This window comes from Hakea prostrata, chromosome 5 (genome assembly GCF_041222555.1).
Source record: "Hakea prostrata isolate BN-2017 chromosome 5, UWA_Hpros_2, whole genome shotgun sequence".
Classification (NCBI taxonomy): Eukaryota; Viridiplantae; Streptophyta; class Magnoliopsida; order Proteales; family Proteaceae; genus Hakea; species Hakea prostrata.
In genome coordinates this window covers 8,270,544-8,282,822 of record NC_142604.1, presented here as the reverse complement: position 1 = coordinate 8,282,822, position 12,279 = coordinate 8,270,544, and the positions used below count along the sequence as shown (strand labels likewise).

The window sequence follows — 12,279 nt, the reverse complement described above, 5'->3', positions numbered from 1 at the left end:
GAGTATCCGTTTCCCTCCTTTTCCTCTGGATTGGAAATCCGTTTTTACTATCCTCGTTGAGTCCTAGGTTTCCGAAATGTGTAAAAGAGTGCTCGAATCATTGCTATTTGACTCGGACCTGTCTAAAAAGTCGAGGTATTTGATGTTTGTTGCCGGACAAGTCGGAACCCTTTGATGATTTCTTTGGACCTTGGACATATAATAGTTCCGAATCGAATCTCTTTAGAAAGAAGATCTTTTGTTTCATGGTAGCTACTAGGTAATCTATTATCCTTATGCATGAAGATAATCAATTCGGTCGTTGTGGTCGGACTCTATTATGGATTTCGGACCACATTCTCCATAGGGCCCTCTTATCTCTTCCTTCTCCGAGCTCGGGTTATGGAAGAAGGAACCGAGAAGAAGGTCGAGATTTTATCCTTGACCATCCACTCCATCCAGGACAGTTAGCAACTCAGTACTGTGCATTAATTGTGTAGCACTGAAGCTCCATTCGAGTAGAGCTATGTTTTTTTCACCATATAATAATAGTAGAAATCTACATCTAAATGCTGACAGAATAAATCAAAAGTGAAGCCCCCTAGTGAGTTCCATGTGAACTATGCCCGTATTTTCTTGTAAAGAAGCGAGCACATATCTCTTTCCTAAGAAGGAGGTGATTGTACTCAATAAATATATTAATAAACAAGAATTCTTACTTCACCATTTGAATTGTGAATGAAAACTTATATTTTTATTGAATATATTATACAAATTCTTTGATAAAAATGTTTTATAATATCCAGCAAACGTGGCCTTAGACCTTGGTAGATGATATTGAATTAGGTATTGGTCAATCGAAATATAAAATGTGTTTAGCTAGAATTTATGGGTTTCTATACCTAAACACGATATCATTATCAGCAATCCTCCCACCAGATCCATTTATGTTTGAACGGATGGTTTAATAGTTATGTGGTAGAGCTAAGGGTGTCAATCTCATACGAAATTTATATATTAACATTATATCCCATCATATAATAAATGATACAATATGGTACAAAAAATGGGTTTGAATTCGATACAGTATGATACCGCTAATTTAAAGACTTTTTAACGTTTGATCCACTGAAAACGGATTGAAACCCTAGTTGACTTCCTCACATGGGATAAATTACAAATCACTGACAACTTAACAGTTAGGATTAGTGCCCAGTTAACTCCCGATATCTTCCCTGAGCTTGTTGTTCGTCGCCACCCACTCCAATTGAGATCTATATGTTAGCTCAAACACCAAATTGAAGCTCCGAAACCACTTCATAGCCTCCTCTAAAGCCATCATTGTTGTAGCTTGAACTTTCAATTGTTGGTGATGCCTTGCTCTAGGAACAAGGAATCACTAATTTCGTAACAATTAGGGGTTATTTTTCTACTGCGAACATTGACGAATGCCTCACCCTAAACATTTAAGTGGATTATACGTTAAAACTTTTAATTTAAATATATAATGAAACTTTGCCCTTGATTTTAAGAAGATATGAATTTTTAACCACTGTCGTTGTATTGGTCTTTTACGAACTGAGCCAACAATTAACATCCAAACAGTTAAAAACTTCACCACAAGCATGTGATACAGTCATTTTCTTTGGTTTGAACGGAAAACAATCCTTTTCACTGAAGTCATTGGCAGAAGAAAAGCTTGCTTCCACCACTTCCTACTTCAAGTGGTCAACGGTCAAACATATCTGCTCATCTTCTAAATTAATAAATTTTTAAAATTTAAAATTCCACGTGTCCATGTTTTAGTGGATATTAGGTCTCACCATTTCAAAAGTGGAAAGGCCACGTAAGCTGTTAAGATCACTAGCGTTTAAAGCGTCAAAAGTCGTTGCCCACTTGAACCCCGTGTCGTTGAAGGTTTGGCCTCTTTTACTAATTTCCACAATCAAATTTGCGTCAGCTTTGAACTTTAGTTTGGCCGTTCTTGGCTGGGTAAAAAAAATAAAAAATTCACTCTTTTTTTATTTTATTTTTTATAATAACTAATAACCAACCGTAAAATTAAAAAAAAAAAAAAAAAAAAAAAACGTAATAACCAACACCTCTTTGAGATTTAAGAGGTCGGAAGTTTGACTTTTGTTAATGGCACATGTAACATCTCCATCCTTTATCTATTAAAAAAATATTAAATTAAAAAAATTCAAAAGAAGGTTCTGTGCAACGCAAAATTTCATCGTTGCGTCTAAATCCTGGATGATTTTAGGTTGAACCTTCAAAAAATATGTTTCAACACTTGGATGCAATGACATCGAGAGTAGGTTGATTGTGATGGTCAAGTAAATCGTCTTTAATAATCAAGTCGATAGATGGAAACGACACCATCCCCAGTATATGGAAGGTGTAGAGGCTTAGAACTAAAAAATTGTAGAACTAGAGACGAATAATAGTTAATGCAAGAAGAATTCAATAAAGAACAACTACCTTTAATTAGGAGGGAAATGTGGTTTATATGGATTAATTTGTTAGCGTGTACATTGTAGGTTTTCTGATTTGATCTTCATGCAACACATTAGAGTTCAATTGGTGTTAAACTCATGTTGAGATATGGCCCTAAAGTTGCTTCAGGGATTCCTTAGTGGCTAAGTTATCTTCGTTGAGTATCTCGCTTAGATAGAACAGGTTTCTCAAGTTCCAGTCCTTTTCAATTCCGTCTTTTAGGGTTTTGCGGTTTATATTCCAGTGATTCATCTGTTTAGTCGTAGCACAAGGACTCTTGACCATTTGTCTCGTTCTGTCATCATACCATTCCAATGACATAGGGTCCACCCCCTTAGTCAAGTTGGATTCCCCAATCAACGATTCTGGATATGGTTTAACCACTGGTTGGAAATTGAGCTAGAATTTGTACAACACTCATAATAGTACGAAGAAATTTAGATTTTATGTTAACCACAAGGTAGAGGGTTGTTTTTAGTGGTTGACGATTGGTCTTCAATTTTACACATCAAAACTCAAATCTTTGAGTTTGAGATTGGTTGCAAATCGCTAAATCAAAATAATTACTAATGTGCTTGTACCTATAATTTTAGGGTGCCAATAGGCACACAAATTCTTGAAGGCAGTTCTCAATCCGTATGAACATTAAAAATTCTTATACGTTGAAAAATACTATGATAATGAAAACAAATATTTTAAAAAAATCAAACTGGATTGACTAGGAAGGAAATTTTATATAAGAGAGTGTGTATCCTATGTACATAATTTTTAAATGACACCCCATCATCACGAAAGATGATACCAACTACGCAACTACATTACCAATATTGTTCTCAAAAAGATCACCGTCCTTACAGAAAGTAATTACCCAAAAACATACTATACATAATTTTTAAAAATTATATATAGAGACATTTTTTTTTTGGGTGAAACAAACTCATCATATTCTTAAATATGTATTGTATGACTTTTATAACATTTTTTTACATTGCAACATAGTTTTCATAGAACAAATATGCAGAAGGACTTTCTCAAGTGTGATTTTTTTTAATCAAAAGAAAACTTTTGAATTTTATTATTGTTAATGTTTAGGTTGAGGGTTGTAATTTGCAGAACACCACTACACAAGGGTAATCTTGTAATTTTGATTCCGTGGAAGGTCTTATTTGGGAAGAACAGTTTGAAAGCGGGCGTGGAAATTGCAATTCCAAGTCAAGCGTTAATTTCTCCTGCAACACATTCAAGTTATCGAAATTAAACGCAGCACTCAATAAGTAAATTTATTATTGCAGTTGAGTCTTCCTCAGGAACCGTTGGTGAAATTAATAGGACTCAACTTTTTGTATACCGAAAATACCCTCATTACTGCCTCAGTGCTTCCCCTGTTGGATAATTAACTTTTAATTATGAGTTTATGACTCGTAGACCCACCATCATGATTGTGTTCTTCCCTGTTTAATGGTTCTGTTAACAAGCACTTCATGTATATAATTCGATAATTACGTAATACTTATCTTAGATTTTGACTTAGAAGACTTTTATATTGGATTCCATGGTTTTCTTCATTTGTCTTCCTCTTTTAAGAAACAGAGAAAGAGAGAGTTGAGAGTTGCAGAAGGGGCAGGTAAGACTGCAACGACCAGACTTCAGCTGAGGTCCAAGTAGTGTTGGATGGATATTTGTGTGATGGGTAATACACGGAACTAAAGAATTCGACGATCACCATTCTCTACAGAAAATTTTCCCATGACGATTAGTTGCAGAAAATGGAGTTTCTGACTTGTGAGAAACAGGGGAATTCATTTGGGTTTGTGGATGAAATCTACTTTTTAGCTCCTGGTTGATGTTCTTGAAGCTAAATGTTCATGTTTATGCAGAAGAAGCAGAGAGGGAATTGGGAAATGGATGTTTCATCTTTTTCTGATTGAACTTCTGAAGAAAACCGGAGTTTTTGCAGCAGTTCTGTTCACTAGTGATTGAAGATGGTCGCAAATAATCGGAATCTCTTTCTTCTGTTCGTGATATTTGTTCTGGCGGCAACAGTGGCTCATGCTGCAAACTCTTCTTGCGATCAATCCTGCGGCAAAGACCCGACGAATCTACTTCCCTACCCATTTGGGTTCTCAAACGGTTGTGGAATCCAACTAAATTGCAGTCAAAAAGGTGAAATCTTCATCAACGATTTCCCAGTTCGGAACGTTACCGCTGACAGTATCGTGATCAGCATACCAGTTCATTGCAACCGTTCAATCGATCACCTGAGGCAGCTTTTTCGTCGGAATTACGCGATGACATGGAAGAATGGGCTTTTATTGCATCACTGTCAACCGCAAATCTCCAGTTGTCTGATATCTCCTTCGCTTCTGGAATCTGATTTTAACATGAAAACATGTGAACCAAAGAACCAAAGTTTAAGCTGCTTATCGAAAGGAAATCAAACGGATGGTTTCATGAGTTTCGACTATGTGAATCAGAGCCACTGCAAATCATGGTACTCAGCAGTCACCATTCATTCGAATTCAAATTCTTCGGTTTCTATGCAGTTGCAGACGATCGAGTTGGGGTGGTGGCTTGAAGGGCAGTGTAATCAATGTTCTCCGAATGCCAACTGTACTCGATTTACATCTCCATATAACAAAAAACCAGGATTCCGGTGCCGCTGCAATGAGGGCTTCGTCGGAGATGGCTTTAAGGCTGGACTTGGTTGTCGCAAAGGTAATTTTCCGGTCGCCGGTGTTTTCTTTTCTTTGTATTTTTTGTTAACAGGAAAAAAAAAGCTTTTTTTTTTTTCACTATAAAAATCTCAGAGGGTCGTAATGGTCATTTCCTCTATACCGTGTTTGGTAATTTGGTTCTAGCGAGAGAAATCTGGTAATTCTCGCGTAGATTCCTCCTGGTTTCGTTTTGTCTCTGAAGTCAAATCTGAAATTTGAACGAGCAGAAGCTATTAAAATTGTAATAATTTCCGCCGCGAATATAGTTTCATGGCGGCTTCAGCTCCCTTTCTTCTGCGAAATTTCAAAACCTAGGTTTGTTTGTCTCTGAAGATTTGTTGAGTATCCAGAGAAATATAGAAAGAAACAAGCAAGAAGTCAAACCTACCCAGTAATCCTTGGAGTACCTTTCTAGGGTTTTTGGTTACGGTGTAATTCTTGGAATTTTTTTCTTTCTTCTGGGCAACAATTCTTGGAATTCAAGTTACACTTTACTCCTGGATGAATTTTTAATTTAGATTGTACTAATCTCTTCTAAACCTGAAACAGTATCTTCGAAATGCAACCCTTCAAGCTACTTGTCTGGCGAATGTGGCGCAAGGACGAGAGTTGCTGTTCTGGTAGGAGGTATATCATTCTACTTGTTCCTGAGAGTAAATCTTTACAGCAAAGATGGCATTTTGATTACATTCTGTCCACCTTTGGGTTATAACTTGCAACTTAAGAAACATTTTAGAATGACAGTTTTGTAAATGAAGTTTTTCTAACTTCTGGTACTATCTAGCACCGACTGTTTGTTTTTATCAATCGGGCCATTCTAAAGTTCTCTCACAGTTTCGTGAGTTTTCGTTGAGATGGTATTGCTGAGTTTAATTAGTTAGATTGATTTTCTTTTTGTTCTTCAAGAGAGGGACAATGAGTGATTGCATCATTTAATATCCTCACCCATCATTCACCATCTTTGTATCTGCAGTCTTAGTTTCTTCAAAGTTTGACTGTCATAGTATATCAAACTTTTAGGGGCCATTTCTGAACTCTTGTTTTGAAATGTCTCACAAAAGTGGACCATTTAGCATGTCTTAGGTATCTGCTGAAAATTTGACAGTTTCCCATCAAATATATACAAAAAGAAAGCTCCTCCCCTGGGGGAGGGGGGAGTTTGGTAGTTTTCAATTTTCTTTTAGCTGTGATGGGCTAAACTGACATGACATATATATCCTGTTCAGTTTTCTCAAGAATCTCTAGTTTGTTGCCCTCTGTTTTAGGTCCTTTGACCTCCTCACCCCTTACTACCAAATGTATGTATATTTTCCATCTTGACTTGCTTTCCTAAATGTGGAAAATCTCTTTCTCAGGCCTTGTTGCTGGAGCCTCTATAATGGCTGCTCTAGCTTTTATTTGCTACTTTGTCCGTCGACGCTGCACTTTCCTCAAAACTCGAAAGAGCGCTAGGCGCTTACTTTCTGAGGCTGCCGGGCACTGCAGCATCCCCTTTTATCCATACAAAGAAATTGAAAGAGCCACAAATGGTTTTGAGGAAAAACAAAGGCTAGGAACTGGTGCCTATGGAACAGTTTATGCAGGAAAACTCCACAATGAAGAGTGGGTTGCCATTAAAAAGATCAGACACCGGGACACTGATGGTGTTGAGCAGGTCATGAATGAAATCAAGCTTCTTTCATCCGTTAGCCATACAAATCTAGTCCGCCTCTTAGGTTGCTGCATTGAGAAAGGTGAACAGATCCTTGTTTATGAATTCATGCCAAATGGAACTTTATCTCAGCATCTACAGAAGGAGAGAGGTACTGGTCTTCCTTGGACAATTCGCCTCACCATTGCCACTGAAACTGCTCATGCCATTGCACATCTCCACTCTGCCATTAACCCACCAATATACCACAGGGACATCAAATCCAGTAACATCCTACTAGACTATGAGTTCAACTCGAAAGTAGCTGACTTTGGTCTTTCTAGACTAGGTATGACAGATGATTCTCACATCTCTACTGCTCCACAAGGTACACCCGGGTATCTTGATCCTCAATATCATCAGAATTTTCACCTCTCAGATAAAAGTGATGTTTACAGCTTTGGGGTTGTTCTTGTGGAGATTATAACTTCTATGAAAGTAGTGGACTTCACTCGGCCTCACAGTGAAGTGAATTTGGCTGCTCTTGCTATTGACAAGATTGGGAAGGGTTGTGTTGATGAGATAATAGACCCTTTCCTTGAGCCACATACAGATGCTTGGACTCTTTCATCAGTGCACAAGGTGGCAGAGTTGGCTTTCAGATGTCTTGCATTTCATAGGGATATGAGACCTTCTATGATGGAAGTTGCAGCTGAGCTAGATCGCATCAGGAGTGGATGGGAGCCTCTTGAGGAGGACATCTCCAACGAGTCATCAGGTGCATCCACTTGCTCATCACCTCACGATGGAAGTCGAAAGTCCCTAGGGTTAATGAGTAATGAAAAGGTTCATTCAGGGAGTCGGAGATTGCTAGTGCCGCAGAAGGACAAATCTGTATTAGAGATGGAATTGAAGGATAGCTCTCCTGTTTCTGTACAGGATCCGTGGCCTAGTGAACGGAGCTCCCCTTCAAGTAACAGCTTGTTGCTTCATGTAATACACTAAGGTAAAGGCTGTTTTCTGTGTCCTTGCAGCATGCAGTTTATCACACTTTATGAACCTCTCTATCGTTTGCGCATCCCAATTGAAATTGTGATCATCTCTTTCTGTTCTTATATAAAATATGTAGGGTATAAGGTGAAACAGTGTAGAAGCCAGCATTAAACAAGTCAAGTATAAATAGGAAAAGAATATGCAGAGGAATTTCTGAAATCTCTCTCTCTCTCTCTCTCTCTCTCTCTCTCACACACAACTGCATAGTTGTCTTCTTGTTCTGTTATTATTAATATTTTCTTTTGGAGGGGAAAGACACTCTTGCAGGAAAAAACTCGCTCCAACATGAATCACGAATACATCCTCTTTTTCTGGAATGGAGGGTCTCACAATACAAGGATGACCAGTTGATCCTGAAAGGCAGTCAACTAGTTTTAACATCATAATAAGCCACACTGGCATTACTCCTCTTGGGAACAAAATACTGATGGTAGAGCCATGTTCCAGAAACTCTCTGCTTTCTGCACTCTCTTTATGAACTGCCGAAGAGGATCAAGATAGTAGTGACCCAAGCATCACAAAAAATTAGCAACAATATTGAAGAACTGAGCACCACACCTTCCATGATGACTTGGTGAAGGGGATGGACTTAGCAAAGACTTCCTCTAGAATTTTGAAATAACAGTTGTGAAAGCTCATAAAAAGCCAAAGAAAAATTATAGAGCAGCAGGAGCTTGAGAGTCTCTTTTCCCTGAACTTTCCCTGAACTACACACAAGGATGGAAACATTGAGAGAAATACAGGCATTGTGTGGACAGTGGGGGCAAATCGTCCCTCAGGAAAATGCAGCTTTATTAGACAGATAAAAGTAAGAAGTACCCTTTTGACCTTTTCTGCTGTTGGTGATTGTAATCTTTCAAATCATTGAATTCTTTAGATTCCCATGCCTTTAAATGTTCACCTTCAACCACAGGGAGTCCTGAGAATGCAGAACAAAAAGGGAAAGAAATGGCCGTGAAATCAATGAATTCTTTAGATTCCCATGCCTTTAAATGTTCACCTTCAACCACAGGAGCAGAACAAAAAGGGAAAGAAATGGTCGTTTCAACTTTCACCCTTCTTAAATGAGTGCAATGTATGGATCCCAAATACAACTATCAAGAGAGTTTAATTTAGCTTTATAAAGATACACCATATTCATTCAAAAGGGTCTCTAACCTTATCAGTAATCTTCCTGTCCAATGGAACAAAAATCTTATTCAATATTCAATCAGCTCTAGTCCTCTTTGGCTCCCTATGTAAGAAGGAACCAGAAACCAGACTGTAAATCGATGCATATAGAGAAGTCAAAACTGTCAGGAATATGGGGTTACCTTATAGGTCAAATCTGTGGACCCAATATAATAGGATTTTTTTCAACTGATTGGATGAAACCATATGGGCCGACCCATGAATGTGTATAACTTGGCCCATATCCACTTGCTACAATATGGAAGTAAACTATAGTTGTCCCAGAAAGGAAACATTTTAATCTGTTAAATACACAATAAGGGAGGTATTCCCATATGGGAAATTCTTCCATCAAACAGGGTGTGCATGGGCTTCACTGCATTGAAGCATGGCCAAGAGATTTTCTAGCTGAAACAAATTGTCACTTATGGGCCCTACCCATTAATGGACAACTTGGTCTACATCTCTTATGTAAATAAAATATCTTTTTCCCATAGCCCTACCCCTACGGCAGGGGAGGGGGGGGGGGGGGGGGTTCAAGGAGTGTTATTGAGTTTACTGGAAATTCAAACGAGTCATTCTTGTCTCTCCCTCCAATGTGTCCCTCTCACACTCCACCCCACCACCAGCCCCCATTGAATTGCTGAAGTTAGAAATAATTCAGTCCAGACATTCCCGTTTGGCTCTTCCGAATCCTATCTTAATTTTGTCTTTCTAAGGCTTGGTTGGGTTCCTATCGTCTTCAATGTCTCATGTTTATCTCGTGTTCAGACTTATAGTTCATGGAATGACGTGTACTACTGGGTAAGCTTAAATGGTTCCTGCATGTACATGCGTAGTTGAATAGAAGACTGTTTGTTCACTCAAGACTGATTTTCTGATGCATGCTTAAGAAACTTCTGATCAGTACTGTTACTAACCCATGATGAAGATAACATACTTTTATATAGAGGTCATAAATTCTTAACTGGGAAATCAAGAGTACTTCTAATTAGCAACTTTGCTGAAGAAGGTCAAATCCAAGTTTTCTAACAAATGAGAAATCCTGCTTAATTGGCATTTGATGCACACAAATGCCATGCGAATTAGAGCTTGAGATTCCCTTTTCCCTGCACTACACGCAAGGATGGAAACATTGTGAGAAATCCAGGCATTGTGTTGTACATTAATCTTGTGCAGTGTGGACGGTGGGGGCAAATTATCCTTCATGAAAATGCAGCTTTATTAGACCTATGAAACTAAGAAGTTCCCTTTTGACCTTTTCTGCTTTTGGTATTGTAATCTTTCAAATCAATGAATTCTGTAGATTCCCATGCAGTTAAGTGTTCACCTTATTCAACCACAGGGAGTCCTGAGAATGCAGAACAATAAAGGAAAGAATTTGTTCGTTTCACCCTTCTTAAATGGAGCTAGTTTCACATTGAGAGAGATTAGGTTTTCCTTAACCATCGACCACTAGGGGAAGAACTATAGAGAGTATTTGTCAAAATGACCAAAGATGTTTGGTAAATTTTTTTTCTCGAAGTTTTTTTTTCTGGGCAAATTTTTAGCGCCACCCTCTAAGTTACACTGTAATATTATTGCCACCCTTGAGTTATTCAATTTATCAAACTGCGCTCTATTACTAATACCATTAAATTTTTACTTATTTGTTTTCAATAATGCCCTGACGTCCTAAGTTTAAAAGCACTATCATAACGCATGTCTCTCAAACTTTATGAGGATTTATTATCCGAAGAGGAAGAAGTCGCAAATGGTGTAATGAAAATAAAAAACAAGTCAAGCGTGGGTTTTCATTGAAGGTTATTCTTGCCTTTTAAAATATTCAACTTACTTATATCAGCACTAAGTTATGATTTCCTAACTACAACGGGTTCCTTTGATATATTTTTACCCTATAGAGCGTTTGATTGATAAATTGGATTACTTAGGAGGTGGTACTGAAAATTCCCCACCTTTTTTTTCTTTTGCTTTTTCTTGAATTGTTGTTTTCCTATTCTTTTTTCTTCCTATCTTATTATTAAACTAAGTTTGTTGTGAGTTTAGATTTTCTAAACCTAGCCTGCCCTTCCACCCATTCACCAATATTACTCATATGATGGTGAGACTCACATTGTCCTTACTTGACACATACATACTTTGTATGTGGGTTCTACACTAGTGTGAATGTAGAACTAATTCAATGAGGCAGCCAAGTGAAGTGGGGACCTATAAAATTATTACCTAATTGTTGCTTTGCTCATTTATAGATGTGTTTAGACGAGCAAGTGCAGACATAATTAACCCATGTACATGGGGAAAAGAAATTTCAACTCACATGATTGGATTCTTTATAATTCAATCTTAAAACGAGTTTTAAAAAAAAAAAGTAAATTAGCTAAAATAGTACTTAAGGATCCGTTGCACTCCAAAGACAATTACATAAAAGGGATTCAGGTAATTGAACTGATGATTGTAGTCTTCTCTATGTAGTGATCAGACCTACAACCTGAACTTGCATGAACTCTAATTACTTGAGATGTATTGCCTGCTTTCAGTAACCTTAATTATGCTTAGTTTCTAAGTCACTTCAATTCTGTTGATCGATTGCTGTCCTTTCAAATCAGATGAGAATCATTCTCTCTCCCTCCAATGTGTCTCTCTCAGACAGTCACACTCCACCACCAACTCCCAATGAATTGCTGATGTTAGAAATAATTCAGTTCAGACATTTCCGTCTGGTCCTTCTGAACCCTATATCTTAATTCTGCCTTTCTAAGGTTTGATTGGTTTCCCATCGTCTTCCATATCACATGTATATTTCGTGTACAAACTTATAGTTCATGGAATAACGTGTTCTACTGGGTAAGGCTGTTCCTGCTATAGCTAAATTGGTCCTGCATTCAAGTAAGTAGTTGAATAGAAGAACTCTTAATTTCCCCCAAGATTCGTTTCCCAAGTAAAAGACATCAGCTTCAAATGATAATATTCTGATGCCTGGATGCTTAAGAAACTTCTGATCATTACTGGTACTAACCTATAATGAAGATAACATACTTTTATAGGCCATATATGCTTAACTGGGAAATCAAGAGTACTTCTAATTAGAAGTCCTGCTTAATTGGTCCATCTTGTTTCCACAAGAAATTTATTTTTCACAACTACCATTCTTGGAGTACTCTATCATTTGATGCATGCAAATGTCAGGTGCATTAGAACAAATTAAGAATCTAAATCTTGAGTGGCAGTTGGGGATGA

General features: G+C 37.7%; 1 protein-coding gene across 2 annotated transcripts; it reads left to right on the top strand.

Annotated features, from left to right (window-relative positions):
• Nucleotides 1–3,918: 3,918 nt before the first annotated feature.
• On the top strand, nt 3,919–9,187 carry LOC149014856 (wall-associated receptor kinase-like 14). 2 transcript variants are annotated; one of them, XM_089156305.1, is made up of 4 exons: nt 3,919–5,190; nt 5,739–5,816; nt 6,545–7,825; nt 8,128–9,187. In XM_089156305.1, the coding sequence occupies exons 1-3, from the start codon at nt 4,458–4,460 to the stop codon at nt 7,822–7,824; spliced, it is 2,091 nt and encodes a 696-aa protein (XP_089012431.1). In that variant the 5' UTR covers nt 3,919–4,457; the 3' UTR covers nt 7,825; nt 8,128–9,187. The 2 variants fall into 2 exon arrangements, with proteins under 2 accessions (XP_089012431.1, XP_089012430.1); XM_089156304.1 differs by lacking the exon at nt 8,128–9,187 and having other exon boundaries at nt 6,545–7,962.
• Nucleotides 9,188–12,279: the final 3,092 nt, after the last annotated feature.